This window comes from Clinocottus analis, unplaced genomic scaffold (assembly GCF_023055335.1).
Source record: "Clinocottus analis isolate CAN_PGR_092001 unplaced genomic scaffold, fCliAna1.0.p SCAF_1, whole genome shotgun sequence".
NCBI classification, from domain to species: domain Eukaryota; kingdom Metazoa; phylum Chordata; class Actinopteri; order Perciformes; family Cottidae; genus Clinocottus; species Clinocottus analis.
The window spans coordinates 21,137,653-21,162,171 of NW_027175820.1; the positions used below are offsets into that span (position 1 = coordinate 21,137,653).

General features: G+C 41.8%; 2 protein-coding genes across 2 annotated transcripts; one reads left to right on the forward strand and one right to left on the reverse strand.

Annotated features, from left to right (window-relative positions):
- Positions 1–5,863: 5,863 nt before the first annotated feature.
- Positions 5,864–9,906, forward strand: dtwd1 (DTW domain containing 1). The gene is made up of 5 exons (XM_068570931.1): positions 5,864–5,945; positions 7,145–7,461; positions 7,620–7,757; positions 8,812–9,097; positions 9,235–9,906. Exons 1-5 carry the CDS (start codon positions 5,924–5,926, stop codon positions 9,462–9,464), a joined length of 993 nt encoding a protein of 330 aa, XP_068427032.1. The 5' UTR covers positions 5,864–5,923; the 3' UTR covers positions 9,465–9,906.
- A 33-nt stretch (positions 9,907–9,939) lies between these two features.
- On the reverse strand, positions 9,940–23,988 carry LOC137781919 (NAD(P) transhydrogenase, mitochondrial-like). Its single transcript, XM_068570943.1, has 21 exons — positions 23,666–23,988; positions 22,385–22,614; positions 22,088–22,287; positions 21,486–21,573; positions 21,268–21,356; positions 21,002–21,189; positions 20,317–20,450; positions 20,007–20,198; positions 19,334–19,484; positions 18,393–18,554; positions 18,193–18,303; positions 17,932–18,077; positions 16,995–17,190; positions 16,110–16,343; positions 14,953–15,113; positions 14,568–14,747; positions 14,313–14,472; positions 12,110–12,191; positions 10,895–11,013; positions 10,415–10,530; positions 9,940–10,295 (listed from the first exon to the last, which is right to left on the reverse strand). The coding sequence occupies exons 1-21, from the start codon at positions 23,793–23,795 to the stop codon at positions 10,149–10,151; spliced, it is 3,216 nt and encodes a 1,071-aa protein (XP_068427044.1). The 5' UTR covers positions 23,796–23,988; the 3' UTR covers positions 9,940–10,148.
- Positions 23,989–24,519: the final 531 nt, after the last annotated feature.

Genomic DNA, 24,519 nt, shown 5'->3' on the forward strand with positions numbered 1-24,519 from the left:
AAGGATTGCTGTGTGTTACTTTGGGAAGAAACTCTGCATGTGAACCATGCCTTTATTCTCTCACGTAGGAGACGTTGAGCGAAGAGCTCTGGAGTGGGATGAAGAGAGACTTGTATTCTGCTGACACACTGTGATAAAAATTCAACACACCCTCAATTACTCAATAAATTCATTTTGAGAAATAAACATGTTTTTGTTTTGTTTTCTACACTTTGCACGCGACTATTGATAAGAAAGAGGACCCTCTTATTCAGTCACGACTTTATAAATGTCTGAACTCTTATGTGGTTTGACCTTATAATAAGTGCAACATGTATAATGTGTTATTCCTGTAATTTTGATCTTATTAGAAAATGACTATTCGATGATAGTCCAAACCCAATCTTTAAATATTATTTCAACAAATTGGGGTTGTTCCACCTTCTCACTGTACAAGTTGCACAAGTCTGGAGAGAAAACATATTACATGTCAAACAACTACAGTTTTTCAAACTCTGATATGACAACAACACTATGGGAAGGCTAAGCAGTCAGATGATAAAAATATGTGTATTTCGTCTTGAATAAGATTGAATACGCTTTGGGAAGAAACAATCGGCGGCAGATGATATGTGTGAACGAGATCCCACAACCTGTTAGGGGAGGTTGAAATAAATCCAGTAATTTATGACGAAAGATAAAAAATACATCGAAAAGGTTCAAATGTCAAATTAATTCCAGTTCAGTTTTTATTGAGTACAAGGGGAGTCTTGTCAGTGGAGAAAAATATCGCAGACATTTCTGCCTTAACCTTCATAGTACATGCGTCTAAACATGTGCGGAGGAACACACACATGCACGCACACACACACACACACACACACACACACACACACACACACACACACTGAGCATGAACTTTACCTTTTGCCTGAGTTCACATCTGGCTTGGAGAACCTCTGTCAGATAAAGACAGTCAAATTGAGAGAGCAAACCCCTGAAATACGTTTGACCCAAACAACATCTGAGCAAGGTGAAGGCTTCTGCCAAGTCACGCAAAGTTAGTCTTAGCAGATAATTTGTAACATGCTCAAAATGTAAACACATTTCAGACTCAAGGCTGTGTATTCCCAGCAGGACGTGGAAAGGCTGAAGTCAAGGGGGACGTGAAGCAACAGACTTCCAAGAAAAAAGATGCAAAGCAGGCGCGCCAGACACAAATTTTACTTGCAAGGTGTTCCAAGAAAGGACCGATTTTGTTAAATAAATTGCTGCTGAAATGACAAATCGTTTTAATACTTTTGTTTCTTTTTATAAAATGTGGGATTCCCTTGCACTTTTCTGCATCTGCTGTGCATTAGAGTTATCAAATATCAAAATTATGAATCCGGCTGTAATCTTTCCAGCAACTAAATATTTTTCTTTTACAGTCAAAGAACATTGCCATTTATTGTCATCACTGAATGTATGCCAATAGATAGTTTAAACAGTACGTCTACATTGTATTTCTTATTATTAATAATTATGACACAGGTAATTGATTTAGAGATGCAGAGATAACTTTATATTAGAATCTATCCTATCTGATACATGTCTCTACGTGTCTATAATTCTTTATTTCCGTCGCTGAAAAACAGCTACTGTGCAGTCGGATGCACCTCCTGGGATGAATAGTGACTCTGACAATGGTTTAGTTTTCATTGCAATGCTTTAAAACAACAACACGACATTTGCATTTGTGTGGAAGCATGAACACAGAAAACCACATGTGTCCCATATTATAGACAGCATGCGTAGTTGAGGGCAACGTCGACGGGGAATTTTGAAACTGGCTGTGAACAGCGTTTCGTGGAAGGACAGTGTGAGACAAACAGCAGCGGGAGGGCGAGAAAGTGAGGAAAGTGAAGATAAACAGGAAGAGAGGCTGGGGAGTCTCGTGCGATGTGGAGACGTGGTGGAGGGGCAGCGGTAGACAAGGGAGGCCATCGGCTGGAGGGGGAGCACGCAGCTGAACTTGATACATTTCTGAGCCGTAAACCTTCATTTCCCCAGAGGACATCTGTGGTTATGTAACGTGGGGGAATTCTGCGTTTGCAGCCCTGGTTAAGGAACCCCCCAGAACACCAGATCTGTTTTGAAAAGAGGGTCGGGACCTACAGCAACTCACCGCAACATCACACTTTACTTGAAAGACAATCCAATGTACACAGAGAGATAATAGGATATGATTAAAAGAAGATGTGCATAATGACGTTTCAAAAAGAAACTGGCTTTCAAACAGCATTTTTTTAAGGTACATTGAAAAACTATTGCAGACCACAAGAACATTAAACCAATTTTCAATTACAACACTCCAGGAGTAAATAATACAGTTGAACGGCCAAGTTTCTATTTGATTCGTACACCAATGTAATAGATCACAATTCCAAGTTTATAAACTATTCCAGTGACATGCTGTGGTGTCTTTCAAAGTTTTCAAACAGTCACTTCTCGGTGTTTTGCCATATGGACATTAGAAATAGTTTTTGAGCGAAAGTTCACCAAACATCAGAGTAAACTAAACAAGCGTGACCATATTTGGAGTCAAAAAAGAGCGGCCTCTCGAGCTGTGGCTCACATGGTACGATTTGGTCTATTGTCGACACAGACAAGTCTTACAAAGACACATTGGATGAACATCAAATAACATTTCTCAAACTCAACAGCGTTATGCTTTCAGTGTGTTTACTGTACACATGATCTCAGAGATAACTCTTTAGAGGGCTACTGGTCAGTGTGGTAGTGGGCATGGTCTGTGCTCAGCTGGTTGGAAGTGGTTTCAGGGGATCAGTGACAGGGTGAGTTTAATTGGCACAGCTGAAACTTGTTGGCAATTATCCGTTGTCCTGTTAAGCAGGAGCAGATTGGTGCTCTGGTGGCTTTCCCACACAAGGAAGGACAGCGAGACGGAAACACAAGTTTGTCAAAGTCTTGCTGGACTGCGTGCCCTCAGGGCATGGGAGAGCACATGGCAGTTCGAATTGTTCTTGTTTAGACTAAAAGTATTTTTGTTTGCGGGTTAACCTTTTAAGCCTGCGTTGGTGCTGAGGAGGACCAGTGAGTAGCAATGACTTAGCTGTAGTCAACTGGGCCAAATATTGTGGCTCCTCACCAGCCATGACTAAAGATGTACGATCCAGATGAGCTGCTCATATAATACTGTACTTAGAAACTGTAAATTCTCTTCAAGTGATCTGTTTCTATAATTCAGCTTTATTGAAGAAAATAACAAGAACCTTTTTGTACCTTGACAAACTGAGTGGTCACGGTCTTGTACTCATAGAAATGCAATACTGAGAATTTTGCAAACAGATGTTCCAATTTTGGCTGCATCAAATGCTCCGAAACCGTTAACTATTTCAACCCTATTGATTATAGTGATCCAGTGCCTCAGAAAAGAGGTAATAAGTCTTTGAGTACACATTGTCCAGCGCCCTGAGAGGATACAAAAGGAGCCTATTCGTTTTTAGAACCAGTGCAAAAGTAACATTGAATGGTTTTGAGATCCTGTAAATGCAGATATTTGCTGTGTTTCATAAATTGGATTTGTGTGGCTAACATTGTCTACTTTGCTCTCCTATCTGTCCAACACATATATATACCCAAGAGTGCTAAAGTTTTTCATTTTGATGCTCCCTCTGTCCTTTAGACGCATTGACACGTTTGCATCAAAAGAGGGGTGCTGACATTGGTTAGTAATGAAAAGTTTTTCAAAAAAACAATGCGTAGAAAGCTAACCATGAGCAGGATTCCTGTCTTTGTATTAGTCTCCAGCTACAGTACGAGCTATCTTAAGATCCCGTTTGGGCTTTGCACCTGAAAAGCACACCATGCAACAGTTAAAAACTCACCCTATGTCATATATGGAGAGTGTCAGTCTGAGAAGCATTGCAGGTATGTGTCATTAGTGCATTTCCCGAGAAAGGTAAGGTAACCAAGCGGTCAGTCCAGTTATCTAGTTGCCAGTTTGGATTCCCTGTATTCCCCTACAGGGAATGCTTGGGCAGCCAAAACTTTCATATCAAAATTTAGAACTGACAGCAACCAAAAAAATACAGAGAAAGATGAAGTATCACCAACAGATTTCTTTGAATTGTATCTGGACTGCTGTCAGCAGTAAAACCAACATTGCTGACATGCAGCTGTCAGAGCATATGATTTATCATTTTCTGTGTTAGACGAACAGAAAAAGAAGTGAATTTTAATGATAAGACATGGGACAGCCAATCCATTCATATTTGATGCAGTTTGGTGGCTCTCAACCATGGTATTGTTTTGTCTAAATTTGTAACAACTTAATGCCAAAGGCAACAGAGAGCTTTAAGACCAAAACACAGAGTGCAAGGCATAATCAGAAAATCCTTTCTTTGGAAACTAAAGCTAAACTAAGCTGTCCATCTCAACATTTTGTCAACTTTTAGAGAGCAGAATGACCACATGTGGAGGAAGAACTTCCAAAATGATATTTGTAAGCATGACAAACAAGCTCCGACAATAGATCCTGAGCAAAGCAGCCAGCAAGGATGACAGGTAAGAATAGAGTGAATAATAAGACTAATATTACTGGCAGAATATTTGCTACAAATATTGATAAACTATGTTTCATTGCATTGATTTTTAAAGTGTCCAAGCATCCAGTACACATTTGGCAGATCCTCCTGATTGTTTGGAATCTAGAATAACAGACACTGGAAGAACTCATTCGTTACACATCTGTTTGCCATGCAAGTCTGCATGCGATGTCTGTTTTGTAAAACAAAACGTGACAAAGCAATCTGTTTCACATCACATCAAGGACAACTGGCTTAGTAGTATACAAATGCATATTAATAATTTATGCTAGATTTCCCTAAATTAACCCTTCAAGTTTAGATCAGGCACGTTGGGGAAATGTCACCTGTTAAACCTGAACTTCGTGAATGTAACATGACTTTGAAGAGTACCAACTTTAATTTAACTAGAGAAAAACATTGCAATTTGAAAAAACAATCATAATTCATTCGACTTTGATTGTCACTTTCATTCATATCATCATTGCACATAAACTAAGACCGGACCTGAGATAACCTCTGTTGTAATGTGGTGCTGGAGAGATGAAATTGAATTGACGACTTATATTGGGATGCTCAGGAAGTCTGTCATTCTCATCTCAAGTAAAAGTTTGACAGTTATAGCTCAAGGGAATATTGCCAGATGTTTGGGGACTGTTGTATGCGCTGTTTTAATACTTTTATTGGACTCTGTTTCATCAAGAAACATGACTAGAATAAATAATATCGTTAATGATTCATATGCAGATGTTTTCTGCAGGGAGAGGGGTATGTTTCGAAACAAATTAAGTAGAAATGCAAAATGAACAAAGTCCAGAGCAAAAGCTTGTTTGAATAGTTCACAAAAAGAACCAGTTGAACTGCTTTTAAATAGACCTATTAATTATATTAAAAACAAAACACTTGGAATTTGTAAACTGAGTTAATTTACAACGTTTACAACGTTCACCCAGCTAACAGCTAGCAGCTAGCTATTAACAGCTAGCTATTAATGGTAGTTTATTAGCTAGTAGCTAATAAACTACCATTAAACCTTAAAATGACTGACGAAGTTCAAGTTTTCAACGCTATCAATGACTACATGAGTCAAGTATAAACGCCCTGGTTTAGCTAGTTAACTAGGTTAACTGTCCTGGTTTATTTAACTAAGTAGACTGATGGCGGGTCCTCCGTATTACTCACCTGTCTTCGAGGTTTGTAACGTGACCCTCACAAGTGGTCTTGCTTTCCACCACCTGCAGGTAAATGTCGCTGTGGGTCTTCCTGCACGTTGCACACGGAACTGCACTTCCGGTGTAGAAGAAGACGCTCGCGCGGAACTGCACGCTGTCGGAAAACGTTGTTATTGCGATTGAATGACGTTAGCAAATGGAAAAGGTATTTATTGCAACTCAATTCTGCTAAGCCGACGTGTGGTTTCTTTTGTTTGTTTGGTGTCAGTGAACGTAAATAACCGCCACGATAGGAGACGAGGAGACAGAGCTAGCGTCAGAAGCTAGCTTCATTAGCATGAAGGAGATCATGTTTACTGTACTGCAACTGCTGATGACATGTGTTTAGCTCAATCCTTATATATTTATATATACACATACATCCCAGGATGTTTTGACTCAATTGCTGCCTTAGTGAGAGCGTTGATACGTTCGTGTTTACACTAGGTATGGATTGGTTAATGTGATCATTTTAAACTGAAAAACAAACAAGGTCAGAAAAATTGTACGACGTTTATCAATGAGAATAATTATAATAATGACGTTCATATCAGGCAAAATAGTAAAAGCTAAGTAAACTTTACAAATGAAGATCAAGTTATAAAGGAAATAAGGAAAGGTAACTAAGGTTGCAAAATTCCAGGAATATTCAAAGTTGGAAACTTTCAAAGGGAATAAACTGGAAATGTTGGGGTAATTTAACTATTTACCTTGGCATAAGCAGACATGCATGCGAACATTTATAATACAACTTTTAAAAATTACATTTTGTGAGTAGAAATGTATTCTTTCATCAAACAACAAAAACATGAACGTTAGTCTACTGTATACAAATAAACTTTGTATTAAAATGAACATGGCTTCAGTTTACCAAGTAATCAATATGCTAGATAATGACAAACGGTGTTGGGAAAGTTCACAAATTTAACGGAAAATTTCCGCCACTTTGCAACCCTGAAGGTGACCAATAGAAAGCATTCATAGAAAGCATCCACACATGCACACATTTTAGCTAGTTGAAATTCAGTTAGAAGCTTGTATTCATCAGGCAGCTAATTTCAGAGCTGAGGTACCTACACAAGGTAAGAAGCTAGAACGAAAGCATTCAAGGTAAATCATATATTGCTTCTAAAATCCTAAACGTGATCTAATCCTATCACACTACATGTTATTTAATACACCAAATATCTCCCAACTAAATTCAACTTCACAAACAAATCGTATATTTAACTCTTTTTTTTTTTTTTAAACAACCTCTGGCTTGTTTTGTGACTTTTCCACATTATTGCACCCCTCACTTTTAAAGATATTTAAATGTTTGATTGTTTCTGTCAACCAATATTTGCCTTTGTCATTCTTGTTCAGCTATGAACTTTGGGCTCACATACTTCCGCACTGGTCTGTCAACATTTAAAAGAGCAAGCATGAGCAGCCTGGATCAAGACCAGGGTCTCCATCCTAGTTGCCGTAACAAAACAACAGTCTGTAGTGATTCATCGGACACTCATGAGCCCGCCAAGCTGCCTCTCCAAGGTCTAAAATTGGCATCACATGCAGTGCTGGAGAAGGCGAAGGAGAGGGGCAGGATGAAATGCTCTAAATGTGGAGGATCAAGGATGTTCTTCTGCTACACATGCTGTTCATTACTGGGTGTTAACCTGCAAGAAATTCCTTTAATCAAGGTCAGTAAGAGGTCAGGACTCTCTTCATTGTTTGTGTAAGAGAGGCCTTCAGCTACAATATAGAGTTGCTATGATTGTAGCATCCTAATGTGGAACAGTCATATCTTTTATGTAAAATATAATAAATGTTGCCTCTACATATTGTATGTTGTGCTCAGCTTCCAGTGAAGCTAGACATCATCAAGCATCCCAATGAGACGGATGGAAAGAGCACTGCAATCCATGCCAAGATCCTCGCACCCGATGACGTCACAATATACACTTACCCCTGCATACCCGACTATGAAAAGGACAAGGTGAGATGATTTCTATGTTGAAAGAATGGCATTTGTGTACCACTCACACTTTATCTTACACCTTTTGAGTATAGCTGTATAGCTGCAACTAACAATTATTATCAACTAATCTGCCTATTATTTTCAAGTTGTTTGGTCTGTATAGTTTAAAGAGACAAAACAATAAAATAAACTACCTGTCACAAATTTTAAAAGCCCAAGGTTTCACAGTCAAAAATTCAAAAGATTAATCAGTTTACTATTGTATAACACAAAGAAAGGCTACAATTCAACATTAATAATTTGCTAAAACTAGGATATTTCTTTTGTAGGAAATTTAGAAGTATAATTAATTATCAAAATAGTTGCAATTAATTTCTTTTTATCAATGAATCCATTCAGTTTGTATGCTTCAGCACTCCTTTATTGTCTTTGTAAATCTGCTGCTTGATTGACCTCTTTTGTCATTGTACCTTATGGTTATAGCGCCAGAAGCTGCTTTTGAGTGATGTTTTTATACTGTTTTTAATACAGTACTGTTTTTAATACTGTTTTTAATTGGTTGACAGAATAATAATTCACATTATTATTAAAGTAAATGCCTAGTTTTGCGCATGCTGCACTTTTGTACTTTTGTACGTTTTTTGTCCATATTGTATAAAACATACGGAAAAAATTTGGAATTTGAATTAGATTCAGAGGGTCAAGTCACATTTTTTCCATTTCATTCTTGACCCGTTGCCGACTAACTATATTAGGCATAATCAAATACTTAATTTTACTTGACTTTAAAAATTGCAGTAGCTTAGATGCACAAGCTTCATACGCGTATTGCATTTGACAGGTTTCAACTTTGATTTTTCTTTTCCTTCTTGCTTTCTCAACTATATTACTCAGTTGACTGATCTCATGCTGAACTTTATTTTGCTCCTTTCAAACTGTATTCCTCTCTTTCAGTGCTTCCCAATTAAAGCATATGTAAATCACCACATTTTAGGAACAACATATTATACAAGCACCTTTTTTTATTTTTTAAATGAAGTCTGAATCTGTGTTGTCTCGCTGATCTCTCCAGGTGGTGTTAGTGTTTCCTGGTTCAGAGGCTGTCTCAGTTCAAGACATGATGCAGAGTTTGCGCAACATGACAGACAGCAGATCAGATAGGTCCTCTTATGAACCCTGCAAAAAGAAGCTGAAAAGTGAGGCAGTTCAAGGCGCCACACACACGGCAGAGAACCCGCAGTCGAGCCCAGATGAGGCGGCGGGCTTGCAGTCAGGGGTGTATCCCCTACAGAGGGTGGTCTTCATTGACAGCACATGGAACCAGACCAACAAGATCAGCACAGATGAAAGACTGCAAGGTAATCATGAAAGATTGAATTTGTCTGACTGCTTGTGGTGATTATTTGGGACACATTTTCTTCACCCACAACGATGTCTGACATGATCTCACGCTGTGTTCTCGAGTGCTGTCTGACTGACGTGTGTTCTCCTCCAGATCTGCTTCGGGTGGAGTTAAAGACGAGGAAAACGTGTTTCTGGCGCAGCCAGAAGGGCAAACCAGACACCTACCTATCGACTATCGAGGCTATTTATTATTTCCTCAAGGACTTCTGCGAGCATTGCCTTGCTCAGGAGTACAATGGAGAATATGACAACCTTCTCTTCTTCTACTCCTACCTGCACTCAGTTGTCAACAAAGCCAAGACTTCTGCTGGAAAATGCTGAGGAATACTGGAAAAAGACAAACTCAAATCAGCTAGAAGACACTTCTGAAAATTGTGAATCTACTCTTCAGCTACAGTTTATTTTTTGGCTGTGTGATATTTTTATTTTGTATGAGGTGGTATTTGTCTAAGGATATGCAATAAAATACTGTTTACAATTGCCAAAAGTAAAAGAGGTTTGTTTAATATGAGGAAAATGAATACCATACACAATAAAGCGAAGAAATCAAAATCATACAACTGCAACCAACTGGGTAATAGTCTAAAAAAATCTGAATTGACAAAAGATCACATGAGAAATGGTATCGTCTTGGTGTTGTATATAAAATGTTGAAAATGAGCTTGCTTATCATTTTGGTGACTTAATGCTCCTCCCACTTTAATTAATGCAACTTTCAGTGATTGATATAAATCTTTAAATATAAATATGTAATGATCAATACATATATGTAATGAACAAGGAAATGGATCTCAGATGCATTTAAAATAGTTTTATTTACAAATCAGTACATGTATTTGAACTATTTAGGTTTTTTTTATTTATTTTAAAACAACAAAAATGGCCATCTCTAATAGAATCACATTACTTGGAGACCCGATACATTTGTTATATCCTAAAGCTGGGAAATACAGTATCTGTGAACTTGATAACTACTGTCCGTGATGTTAAACCAATCAGGCGCCACTAGTAGAAGGCCTCTCTGATCTTGGCTTGCAGGCTGTCACACGTCTTCTTGGCATCGCCGAGCAACATTGATGTGTTGGGCTTGTAGAAAATGGGGTTATCTACTGCAGCATAGCCCACACCCAACGTGCGCTTCATCACTATCACCTGGAGTAAAGTTCAAATGAGTATATATGGTCACGGTACTACACAGATACAAATATAGTGATATTGTTGGTGCAGTAATATCAACGGTAGTTAAAACAAATAAAAGAGGATAGACCAACCTGTTTAGACTTCCACACCTCCAGAACTGGCATGCCAGCAATTATGGAGTTGGGATCCTCTTGTGCTGCAGAATTCACTGTGTCGTTGGCTCCGATGACCAGTGTTAAGTCTGTCTCTGTGGGCCACAGATGTTTACACATTCATACACAACACAGACAAACCGCTGGCCAAATGCCCCGCAATTGTCCTCACGAGTGTCATTGGGTTCCCCAGCACCACACTTATCTCCCTCTGTCATAAACAGAACCATGTGTCTCAGTGAGCTTGCCCGGTTGCTAAGAAAACAACAAAAAAAACCTTGCCCTGATAAAAATGGCGTGTCTAAATATCAAGGCACAACACAAAGGCTGCTCCAAGTGCGTGTGAGATTATTACACATCACTGATTTAATATTATTACTTTCCTGCCAAAGTGACAACCATGCAATAAATATTTGAACAGCTTTCTTCAGATAATAAAAAAAAAAAAAAACAGTTAACCTGGGAAGTCTTCATTGATCTCATCCATCTCCAGGACCACGTCATAGGGAACGCCTGCTTCAGCCAGGAGGACGTTCAGCTGGCCAGGCATGCGCCCGGCCACTGGGTGGATGCCAAACCTGATGGAGGCGAAACATAGCGCTGCTCATTAACACACCTTGACTTAGATTGGAAAGTCACATTTCTCTGCTCCTGTGGAACCACAAGTAAAAAAAAAAAAAAAACACCTTTCTAAACGCATTGAGAATATATATTATGGATATATATTTAATGGTGGACTATTACGATATTTCCTGGAAAAAAAAAGACATTACATGTGATAATACTTTGTTAAAAAGTCAAAATATCAGCATTTAAATGAACACTTCAGAAAATGGATTAATAGTGAAAGTAGTCAATATGCAGCAGAACGTCGGCCCTCAGTGATATATTTGATATATAATATTGTTTGATGATTATTACTGGTGTATTTACAAGTAAGCATGTTCATGTTGTAGACGTTAAGATTAAGCAGTTATTGTTGGGTTGTTTGATCTTTAACATGTTAAGCTACTAAAATAGTCACATAAATGGAGTAAAAAGTTGAATATTTGCAATTTTTAAAGTAGTGTAAAATAAAAATAAAGTCAAATCTGAAGATGTAACTCAAGTACAGTACTTGAGTAAATGTACCTCTGTTTCTTCTTGAAGTCTGTACTGTCCTGATGACTTTAGAAAAGTGATTTGTCGTTTCCAGCTTTGCCATCAGAAGACTAGGAAAGTCTTTTCTCCCGAATGAGGGGTTGAAAGGGAGTTGTTTTATGGTTAGATTAGATTTAGATCTAAACTGCCAATCTCGAAGATTTTCAAGCCACTCCACCGCAGAGGGAGGGAGCACAATTGTGATTGAGCGTTTGGCCTCGTGAGAAACGTATTGCATTATTTATAGTTGCAGTGTCCGTGGCAAACTTCCCGGAAATACGTATTGTGTTACAGTTTCTCTCAAAAACTCGGCACACAATTGAAGCTCGTGTATCAGCAACAAGACTCCAGACTCCTAAACTCAGCGCCAAATTACATTTGTTTTACTTAAATATAATCATTCAAAATCAACCAGGTGTGAAATCTTGAGGATTGTCACTTTAAAATACTCCTAATAATTGAAATATGTTTTCGATGATTCAAATCGAAAACAATTCTGTCCCACTGGGAGAAGAAACAGTCATCTTTGTTCACCTGACATTCTTGCCCTGTTCCTTCAGCATCTTCACCATGTCTGCAATTGGGTACTGGGCTTTGGCTGCACACAGACCCCAACCTGAACACAGAAACACACAGAGAATAAACATGCAGTCGCCTAATACCATCTGAATCTTAGGATATGATCAGCTTTATTTTACTAGAATTGCAGATTTTAGTCCTCCTTTGGTTGGTGGAGTCTATTCTCCAACTGTCTTATTCTTATTTTCCTTGTAGCCCTATTGGATTAAGTAAACATTCGACACAATAATAGTTTATTTTTCCAATCCAGCAGGGTTCGACAACAATAAAACCAGTGATTCTTCTACCATTCATATGCTCTTTTGTCCTCCTCTCCCTGTTCTCCTCCACCACAAGTCTCTCTGTAATAAATCACAGAGGTCCACTGGTTTCAGACATTTTTCTTCTGAAACCTTTCGCATGTGTGGTGTGCATTTGGGTACCCTGCGTGCAAAGAGCTCCTTTCCCTGTGTCCGCCTAACCCCCGTTTCACCCTGGTGGCGATCAGGTACCTTGTAGAGTTCAGCATCACCCCTATCGGGTTTTTTAAAGCCAGTCACCCGTAACTCGTATCTTCTAATTCCCCAGACAACTGGAGCCTTCTGTTTCCTCGCCGCTATGCTTTGTTGTTGACAGCGCATGGAGATACTTGAGTCTGGACTCAATAGCTCTTATGACTTTTCACCGTTTCTCTAATCAAACCGGCATGTTGGACCACACAGCTGTCCTTGCGTTGGTTTGAAAGCCACTGGAAAACAACAGCAATCCAAGTATCCAAGTTATTTAGAGCGGTTCCTCTCGCTCAGGCCACTCAACAATGACTCAGTTGTCTGGCATTGTTCTTTTTAATAAATCAGGATGTGATATCCATCTCACACTCAAAATCAAAGTCATCACCCGCTGCTCTTACTGCTGACAAATATGTCTTTACACGCTCACTTTACTTGAGAGTCCATGTGGAAGTGAGACAATGTGTGGACAAACTGCTCCCTCTTGTGGTTTTCATGGCTTTAATATTCAGACTTTAATTAATTACTGCCATGTCAATGAGCCCAAGAGCTTGACCATTCCCAGACGTTTTGCTGCTTTTCTTTTCCTGAGCTGCCGCGAAAACATTTTTGATCCCCGTCTTGGCAGAACGTTCAGGTGAAGTTCATCCGATGAGTGAGATCGTTGAAAAGCTGCAGCTGGGGTGCAGAAGAGGATCCGTGCTGTGCAGTGATGAGGCAATGTGACGCTCCACCTTTGTCTCTGATGTCAGCCCAAACGTCTTTCTACACCTATCTCTACTAGAGGCTCTGGTCTTTATCAGGATTGTTTCCACTTTGTGCTGGTGGAAAAGATGTTGCTACTGCACTTTGTGTATGCACGGTTTCAAATGACCACAATGATCTGGTATAATTAGTCTTTAGCTGACTAAAAAAAGGCAGACTTGCCACAATGGCAGATGACCTCATGCATGTGTTAACTACTGTGCAGTCTTTTTGACCATGAGCGATTCAAAATAACTTCCATCTGTTGAACTGGCTCCACACAAAATGGCAGCGTTCACAATGGTTCCCTGGTCTTCCTCTGAATTGAACCCACTAAATTCTGCTTCCAGGTCTGAGGGAGCTCAAATGCAAATGTGAAAAGAAGTTGTATGAAGTCATGTGTGTCTCCTAAGGGGGAGCTGTGTGAAACCTGTAAAAAGTGATGTGACTTGAATCTGCGTCGGTTGGGTCTGATGACTGCAGGTATGAAAAAATATTAAAAATACATCTGATGGTTGAGTGAGATAGATTGTTGTTGCCCGCTCCTCTTCTCTGCTTAAGGCTCATGGTTAAATTAGCTGCTACTGGCATAAGACACTTGAATCTATACATTCAAGGACCTGGTAGCATTGCATTGTGGGTAATGTAGATCCCTTTAGATCCCTCTTATTTTTTAAGCTTAAGACATTGTGAGTCATGTTATAGGAACTCAATGCTAAATCAGAGAACACTTTAAAAATGACCCTTTATTAACGATGAAACAGAAAAAAACATTGTGTTGAACTGAAACTCGGTCACAACTCAACTGTTGTTTAACAAAAATGCTTCCAGCAACATCATGAATCTATGAGAATGTATTGATTAGTGTTAGTGCGTCGAAAATAGTAGGTGAATGTCTCGCATCGCATGTACAGTACAATGTGTACCTGGCGTGATGATGATGCTGCTGGCTTCTTTGAGGATGTCGATGGTCTGGTCCAAGTTGACCTCTGTGTGAGTGCCGACAATCTCCATTGGCTTACCGCCCGCCGTGGAGGTGGTCCCGTATCCACCCAGGATCACATTGGGCAGGGAACGGTTCATCGCCTTGGGGAGGAGAGGAGGACAACGACAGCTCTGTCTCAGGCGTCTGTGCCGAGTTCACACCTGAACTGACAGGACACACATGCGCGTGTACTCACCACACACATGATGTAGGAGAGGATGGCACCGGAGGAGCCGATCAGAGCGCCGACAATCGTCATGAGGTTGTTGTCTAATAGGAAGCCTTCAAAGCAGAGCGCCCATCCGGAGTAGCTGTTCAACACGGTGATGACCACGGGCATGTCAGCGCCGCCGATGGCTGCGGTCAGCGTCACACCCTGCGGGGAGGATGCAGACGTTCAAACTAGAGTTATTTGAGGCACTTACACAAAGTAAAACCACCTTGTTTCAGATTGTATTGCATCATTTAATCCATGTCTTAAAAAGACTGATTAACATTCGAGCAAACGCAAAGGAAAAGTTGCACATCTCCGATATTTGTTTCCATTTATTTTGAATATGTTTTTTTTTCTTTAAACTCACCATGACAGTAGAAAGCCCAGACACTCCTATCAGACACCCCATGCCTGTACCGTAGCTCGAACTGAGCATGAAGGGCACCATGCCGCCCATTGACGCCGCCATCAAACCGGCGTTCATCATGTGTCGACCCGGCAACAGCAGCGGGGCAGAGTTCAGGACGCCTAAAACCCCAAAAACATTTCCAGCAAACATACTCAGAGAAGCCCGAAATTATTGTCACTCTCCTCGTGCAAGATAAAACACGTGAACACGCTTTCCTCTCTCTCAGCTTCGCGTGTCTTTGAACTGTCAGACGTCCCCGTGGAGGCCTCTAATCAGCCAGGAGTCGGTCCCATCCACCAAACTACAGCCACGCAGCCACTACCCATTACAAATCACCAGAAAGCTTCTCATGTGTTCCTCTTGATCAGTCGCACTGCAACGCAAATTAGGGAGTGCTGACACATGCACAGCCCAGGCCTGGATTTACCAGAGGATCTTTGGCTTTAACCAGATGAAAGAGACAATCAGCGCCAGAGGACGCGAAGCTCAAGTGTGTTTATACAGATATTAGTGTGTCTGTGTCAAATAAGGAACAATGATGAAGGGCAAAGTCTACTGACTTTAAACATGTCACATGCACTAATATATATATATATATATATATATATATATATATATATATATATATATATATATATATATATATATATATATATATATATATATATATATATATATAGTAGCAGTAGTAGTAGTGGCATAATGATTCATAAAAGGATGACGTCACTTAAAATCAATTCTACGTATATACATGGGCGACTGTGACTGTGAGCAGGGTCGTCTTTCAATCGTCTTTCAATCAGAGGATCGGCGGTTCGATCCTCGGCTCCGCTAGCCCATGTCGATGTGTCCTTGAGCAAGACACTTCACCCTCAATTGCTCCCGTCCCTGCGTCTACGGTGTGTGAATGGTTGATGATACTGATGTGGCACCTTGCATGCTGGCTCCTCCCATCAGTGTGTGAATGGGTGAATGATGTTGTGTAGTGTTAAAGCGCTTTGAGTGGTCAGAAGACTCGGAAAGTGCTACACAAGTACGGGTCCATTTACCTTATAAAAATTAGTTTTAGGAAGAAATGTATATATATATATATTCTTGGAGTAAATTCCCTTTACCTTGAAGCTTGCCGTAGGCCACCAGTGAGCCACTGAAGGTGACGCCTCCGATGTAGGTGCCCAGATAAGCCACGGTCTTGAGTACACCGGCAGCTGGGTGAGTGTCAAGGTGAGGGAACTCGATCATGAACTCGGCAACGCAGGTGAGAACAGCGGCCAGACCCACGAGGCTGTGGAAGGCCGCCACGAGCTGCGGCAAGTCGGAGATTTCAATACGCTTGGCAAGCGTCAGACCTGAGATACGAAGATCCAACAAAAAACAGAGTTCAGTAAATCTCTCTGATTTACAACAGGTTGTCTGGATGAGTCAAAGCACCAGACACCGAACTTCTCATGCGCATCGACTACAAAAGATAAAACATAAAGAAAATGGTTAAAAGGCAAACACCTGCTTTCAGTAACATAACTCTTAACAAACAGGGCCGGATCTTGAAAGTCAATCTAATGAGTCCGAAGTTAAGTATTTAAGTGTGTTTTCTTGAAAAACACAAATGTAACATTGAGTAAACCCTCATGCTCCGCTGCCGTAATTAAAACGCCATTTATCATCCTGCCTTCTTGAGTTACTATTAACATGTACAACATTCACACGCGATGACAACATCCATTTATCTCTCTGTATCTGGACCGGATGATTGATGTTCTGTTATGAATTACCAAAAAAAAAAAGGAGAAAAAAAAAAATCACACTCTTCAAAGACCAGAGGAGTCGCATGCGGAGTTAATAACATGTAACGCATTCACGGTGGTCTCGTCGTTTTCTACACAAACTTCTGGACTTAATATTGCGCCATGCCCTTGATTTTGTTTTATTGTTTGAATCAAGACATCACCACGACATGTGTATCTCCGTTATAGACCTTCCTAAAGCAGGAAGCCACCTACCCAGAGTTCCCCCTGTGGCCATGGCCAGAGACATCTGAGACAACAGCTCTGGCGAGGGTTTGAGGGCCCCGAGGGTGGCAGCGACGCCTCCTGCCACTCCCATCATGCCCAACATGTTCCCCAAGCGACTGGTGCGCTGGGCAGAGAGGCCGGCCAGCGCCCCGACACAACACAAGCCTGAGCCCAAGTACATCATCTGAGGTAGGAAAAAAAAAAAGGAGGCAGACTTATTTATGTAGCGCGTCGAGTAAGGTTAGAAAAGTCGAGTTGAAGATGTGAAGAAAAGCTTCGTCAAAATACTGAAAGCTGAAATGATAAGTCAATTATTTGATGAGGCGATGGACAGAAAATGAAACGCTAACTATTTTGATAGTCAATCAATTGTCATGGTTCTCAGTTGTTATTTTTTTTTAGCAAAATTGCTGGAATATTAATGGACTTAATATACCGAGGTTTTGGACTATCGGTGTCAAAAAACGAATAAAAGACGTCACAGTGGACAATACTTGTCATACCAAACAAACTACACATTCCCTTTGATCACAACCACGTTCATCTTCAGGACAACAGACTCTGGCGGTTGATTCATTTCACTGACAAGCTTCTTAAACTAGATACTCAAAGTAAGAGTTGGTAATGTTCAAAAACCTTTTGGGGCATAATTGTTCAAGTTATCTAAACATTCTCACAGCCTATCAATGAATCAAATGCTCTGCCCAACTTGGACACTTTCTCACTAGATTTAGTGACTTCCAGAGCCAGTGCTGGACTTTCCCTAGAAAAGAGGGCTGGATTTTTTTAGTTGGACAATTTTTTAACTGTGGCGTACTCTTCCTGGTTTCTCAACATTACCCACCCGAGCTTTAATACAAGCTACTTGCAAATACTTCAATAGAGAACAAATGTGAGTGGAATGAAGAGATATACGTATCGTTACCTGCTCGATGTTGTATCCAGCAGCCACTGAGGCTCCATATCCCCCAACAAAAGCAGCCCCGGGCAGCATGTACAGGTAGTTGTACTCCGGAGGGTCAGTGGGACGCTTGAACATGTCCAACATCCTCTTGGTGATCAGGAAACCACCTGCATATATTATATATACACACACAAAAGAAAGGGCATTTTTTTCATTGGACTGGCCAAACAATGAATCGGGTTCTCTCTTTTTATTTCAGTGTTTAAATCACGAATGTCAGACCGGCAATGTTGATGGAGGAAACAAAGGCAGCAGCAAGAGCGAGACCCTCTGGCAGGCTGGAGGGTGTGAGACCTCCGCCCATCAGCACCAGGCCTCCAACAGCTGTCAGACCTGCGAGAGAGGACAGACAGATGTCATGCCGTCAGAAAAAAAAACACACCTCGAAATGTGGCCATGAGCACCTCGTGCCGACCCCTGACCTGAGATGGCGTTGGTGACGGACATGAGGGGTGAGTGCAGAGCGGGGGTCACGCCCCACACGGTGTGATATCCCACAATCCCAGACAAGCCGAAGGTGGTGACCATCTGGGTGAAGGCTGCGTTGGGGGAGATGATGCCCAGAGCCAGACAGGTGGACACGCCTACAGAGAGACAGAGCAGTGTTGTTGCTGCAGTATGTCGGACCGGCTCTGTGTACAGTTCTTTCCAGACTGATGTCATGGGGAAAAAAGTAAGCAGTCTTTTTTTCCTATCATTAAAGCAATGGAATAGTTGAATAGGAAAATAACTAACACTTCTATTTTCATAACTATGTTATGCAAGTGTGATGATTCATATTGTTTCTCCTGCACTTCGAAGAACTGAACTCTTCTGTCATTCTTTACCAAAAACGTATTCGGCCCTGTTCAATTATAATTGCATTTAAAAGTTACACTAAGACACAGTGAGCTCAGTGCTCAGAGCAATAAATACTTTCCAAATATGATATTGAATGAAACTTGGGCTGCCACTAACAATAATTTCTTATTATAAATTAATGTGCAGATTGTTTTCTTGATTAATCAATAATACATCAGAGAACAGGGGAAATTATTTCTCCATGCTGACAGTTTCAAGCCCATGGGAACGTCTTCAATTCTCATAATTCAAAAGCATCTGACATTCACATTTGAGCAGCTTAAACCATCAATATATTTGGCATTTTTGCTTGAAAATACATTCAAACAAATAACCGGTTATCAAGATATTTGGACATCATTTCTTAGTTATTGTTTTGCATCAACTCCTTCGGCCTTATTTGGAATTGCACATACAAAAATCAGGGTATGTAATGTTCAGAAAAGCTTTGAAGCGATTTAGGCCAAACAAAACTAAATATTTTCCCTTTTATTTGTATGAAATTGTCAGATTCGTGTCCGACCTGCAGTGTAGACGCCAGCAGAGGTCAACGTGCTGTTGAAGGGAGAGGTCACCGACGTCTTCTCAGCCGCCAACTCTGCGACTGTTTTCTGTTTCACTGGGGCTGGGGGGGCTGTTTTGGGAAGAGGGGCCGGGAAAATGTCCTTGCCTTCCTGGACACAATAGAAAAACACACAAGCAAGACGCGTGTGAGAGCACGTCCACAGAGTTGTGCGTGAGAAAGAGACATCAAGACTTTGGAGTCTTGCATTGTGGGGGATCTCGCCTGGCTGGTGGGAGCATTCGAAACACAAACTCTTGGACCGCATAGCAGGTTATACTGAACAAACAGCAATCACCAACCAGTTAACAGTGGTTTTGAAAGTTAAATTCTCTTATAAGGAGCGTGAATAATGCTTAGTTTAACAAGGGGTAACCTGATAGGTCCTGTTGGGGTTGCATGCTTTCTCTGCCATAAACAACGTGTCAAAGCCAAAATTCCTGGGAAATTATATTTTGAAACGTCCATAACATTCTTGGTTGGATCCAACACGAGCTTTTCCCGAATTAGATGGTGTTTTCTCGTACTCATTTGGCACAGTATCCGAGCATGGTGCCAAGAGGGATGGAGGGACGCCAGCAGGGACGTAGGTTGCAAGTAGACAGTTACATGAAATAGAAAAAAACCACCCCACCTTCATAACAAGAGTCCCACGGATAACATGATCGATTGTTCCATAGTTGAACTCGTCTTTGGGCTCGTAGTGGAAGTATTCCTGGTCTGGGCTAATGGCCTTCAGCAGCTTCAGTACGTTGTTTGAATACAGAGTGCTGGCCTGGGTGGCCAAGCGGCTGGGCAGGTCTGTGTAGCCAATGTGTGTTACTCCCTAGTTACAACAAATAAATAAAATACATCATCAGTAAAATATAAATAAAACAAGCTTTCAAGGATTTTGTTTTGTTCTTGTTCTTGATCAAAGTCGGCTCTCCACGCAGACACCTGACCTTGTGAACGTGCAGCTCTCCAGGCCTGGTGGTTTCGATGTTCCCCCCTGCCTCCGCGGCCAGATCCACCACCACGGAGCCGTCCTTCATCGACTCCACGAACTCCCTTTTGATCAGAATGGGAGCGCGCTTCCCTGCATGGGAACAGGTAACGACACAGGGACAGACGAGCTGCGTCAAATGTTCATGATGTCGTGCAATCCGAGAAACAAGAAAGGCAGAGGAGAGTGACTCCACATTGAAGCTGCGTGAATCCACTTGTGGCCATAAGGGGGCGGAAGAACATCTCAACAAGCGCATCAAAGCAGTATTAGCATCTAAGTGAAATGGTGTGTTGGTCTACCAGATTTGTTTTAATCCCCACCAACTCCTGAGAAAGATATCTGGGTCTTTTGGTGCTAGATGATACATTTTCCATGCTAACCAGCAAATCTGAAACGTTGCTTATCAGTGGTTTATTTAAGTTGTGTTGCAGGAAACAGCTGCTAACAAGGATCGATGTGTGTAAGACCAGCTGAGTCTCAACTAAAAAGTACATTTGCAAGCTGCTAAAAAAGAAAAATAAGCTAAAAAGACTGTGCTTGTAGTAGTTCTCCCTCAGTGGGTTCATCACACTGGTTCAATGGTACTGTGACACGAATATCGATTAATGCAGCTTTAAGCCATCAGAAGGTTAAAGACTGACCTGGAATCAGGGCAGTGGTGATGACAATGTCGACCTCTTTACACTGCTTGGCGAAAAGGGCCATCTCAGCTTCGATAAACTCCGGCGACATCTCTTTGGCATAACCGCCGACCCCGTCGCCGGACTCTTTGATGTTGACCTCTAAGGGCTCCGCCCCAAAGGATTTGAACTGCTCCAGAGCCGCTGGCCTGACAGTCAACACCCAGTCGGGTTACTCATCACAACCACCATCACTTCAGTCTGTGACACAATGCTTCATCTACTACCTGGTGTCAAATCCTCGGACAATGGCTCCCATTGACTTGGCTGTACCTGCTGCTGCCAAACCAGCCACTCCACCTCCAATGACCAGGACCTGTGTGCGTCAGAATCATCTCCATGCATTATTGTTCAAGGATGGCACTCTTCGATACACGTTGAAAAGAGATAAGAAAAGATTGTGGCAAGACACTCACGATGGCCTGGATAATACGTAGAGGGTTACCTTAGCTGGGGGGACTTTTCCTGCAGCTGTGATCTGACCAGTAAAGAAGCGGCCAAAGTTGTTCGCGGCCAAAACCACAGCTTTGTACCTACAAAACAAGCATTTACTGTGACTAAAATTCCTGAACAGCGACGAACATTTCATACTTATCCACTACCTAAAAAAACAACAACATTGATAAGCTGCAACTTCAAATCATTTTTATAATATAAATATATGTAAAAGAGGACATATTACATCAATACTAACGTCATTACACTGGTTCTTTTAACCTTGACGATTGATCTTTAAATTATTTGACCTGAAAGCACCTTCAGACCTCTCAGATTACTTATCTGAGTATGTTACAAACCGTTCGCTGAGGTCGTCGAGCGCCAGCTTAAACAATGTACCAAAAATGACTTAAAAATAGTTCAGTAAATAGTATGTTCAGACACAACACACTTATTTGCCATCACAAATAAGACAAACAAGTTCTGTTGATAGTTTTACTGAACAAATTTGATTGGTTTCATTTATTGTGTTCCATTTGAGCTGCATTATGTTATGAAGGATGCTATATAAGTACAGCTGATTATTATCATCGTATTCGTTGTCTTTACCCGGCGATGTTAGCCATGGAGCTGAGTGCGTCGTAGCCCTGCGCGATGGTGACTCTGGGCACCTGGTCCATGGCCAGCACGTTGCTCTGCCTCTCTGACAGCTTCCTCATGAGCTCTGGGTTCTGCGCTGGGTAGATGAAGCTCACCAAGGTGGAGTGAGGCTTCAGCAGGTCGGCCTCGCTCAAACTGGGGGCTCGAACCTTACGGCAGAAACAGGATGTGAGAGGAGGAGATGTTCAGTAATAGCTACACCTGGGATTGTGTTATTCGCAGAGCAAACAGCAGGCGTGTGCAAACCTTCAGGACCAAATCCGAGCCGAGGGCCCCATTGACGTCAGTGATGGTGGCTCCAGCGTCTCTGTAATGCTGATCGGAGAACTTGGACTCCTCTCCGGCTCCGCTCTCCACCTGCACCTTGAAGCCCTGTTTGACCAGCGCCTCCACCCCCGCAGGAGACAACGCCACGCGGCGCTCGTTCTGCAGCGTCTCCTTCGGGACCCCAACCACCAGGTCCTTGTAGAGCACACCTGAACACAGACACCAGCTGATAGTCGATGCTGCTGAACGTAAAGCGCTTGGGAAATGCATGCCTTTATCGAGAAACTGAAACATATCAGAAGCTTTCATACAATTAAACAAAATCATTTTATTATAAAATATAATTATTCCTTTTTGTGCCACAGTGGGTCCCCCCATAGGCTCTCTCTCCCGCCAGTCACTCTCCTGCACAGCCCTTCATACCTCCTATTGAAATACACACGCCACTTTAACGTTACACTTTCACATACACTACACTTGTTTAAGACACTGTCATCCGTTTGTCTGTGCCCTTTATTGTAAATTTAGTTTATAGTTCTTGCACTGTGTTGATTGTTGTTGTTTGTCTCATCTACGCACCACCCGCCAAGACAAATTCCTTGTATATGTAACACACCTGGAAAATAAACGGTTCTGATTCTGACAACACAGGAGAGCATGCGTATACGGCCGAGATTGTGCGGCTGGAAACAGTGTCGGGTTGCACATTTCTCTCCATACACGGCGCGGTGACCTCGCCACCATGGAGACATTATTAGCAGGTGATTGGCTCGGAGCCAGCACACACAGAGAGGCCTGCACTCCCACATGGACACGCTCACAATTCAGACTTATAAAAGCACTCAGTAACTCACAAAAGTCTCACTGGCACTCGGTGACATGTGGCCCGCGAAACAGACTCGATAAACAAACGCCCGTGAGCGTAATCTGCCAGACGGCTGTTAAGCTTTTTACATGTCACCTTTAACTGACCTCTCATGTGTTCTCACATGTTAGCAGCTCCTACAGTGAGCATATAGCCAGGGCCCTGTTGTGGGAATATCTCTAGCAACCTGCTGCAAACAGTCCATGATCTGTGGAGTTTTTCCCCTACCCTTCTGGCAAGAGGGAGAGTGTCCTTGACTGAACTCTCATTCCTCAAGCACGACACAGAGGAAAGTCAAACCACAAAAAAGCATGCAGGCCCGGGCCGTCCTCTGTGAAAAACAAAAAAACAAACATTTTGAAAGGGAGATTTTAATAGAGCTGTACATGTCCTACCTCTGGAGGCCTTCTGGTCCCATAACACAGGGAATGTCCTGAAATGCCTCCTTCCAGGGATCCTCTGATGAACCCCTTTCTGCAGCAACACAGCAGAAGAGCTGGAGATGCAGCGCAGGAGGCTCGACATGGCCGCTGAGACTCCCTCGAGCTCTTGAATATGAACACGAACAAGCAGAGGTAGGTGGTAAGTTAACTCTACTTCTTCATCTGCTGTCAAATAGCAAAGCACATTATAATCAGGCCCCCACGATTAGGTCCTGAGCCCCCCCCGAGTCACACACTCTGGGTGTCGGTGCTGCGAGGCCTACGGACAGCAAAGTGACATTTCAGCTCTGCAGGACACGACACACGGGGTTGATTACACACCCCGGATTTGTTCGCGAGATCTGGAATTATGACGGCACAGGGGGGGCAAACTGTGCCAAGTCTGACCGGGTTGTTGTGAGCAAGAGCAGAGAGAAGACGGCAGGGAAATCAGATCAAACGTTGTGGGGCTTAAGGGGACAGCTCAGACTCAGACTCAGACTCAGACACACACCTTGCAGGAGTAAACTGTACAACACAAATAGCTTACTGGTCTCCCCTCAAAAAACTAAAAAACACAATGTAATCACCAAATACAAGTGTGAATCTGTAGTATTCTGCTTAGTGTTTGGATTTCTGAGTCTGCAGTTTCTTTCTTTTTTTCATTCATTCATGCATTCATTTAATTCATTCTTTGAATCCCACGGCCAATCAGTGCCCTTCATCCTCCACCGTTTTGCTGATTTATTCCCACATATGAAGGATTTGTTGATTCCAGTATTATTGTCAGACTTGCCTTTCAGATTCCTAGAAAGAGCAGGTTCAAC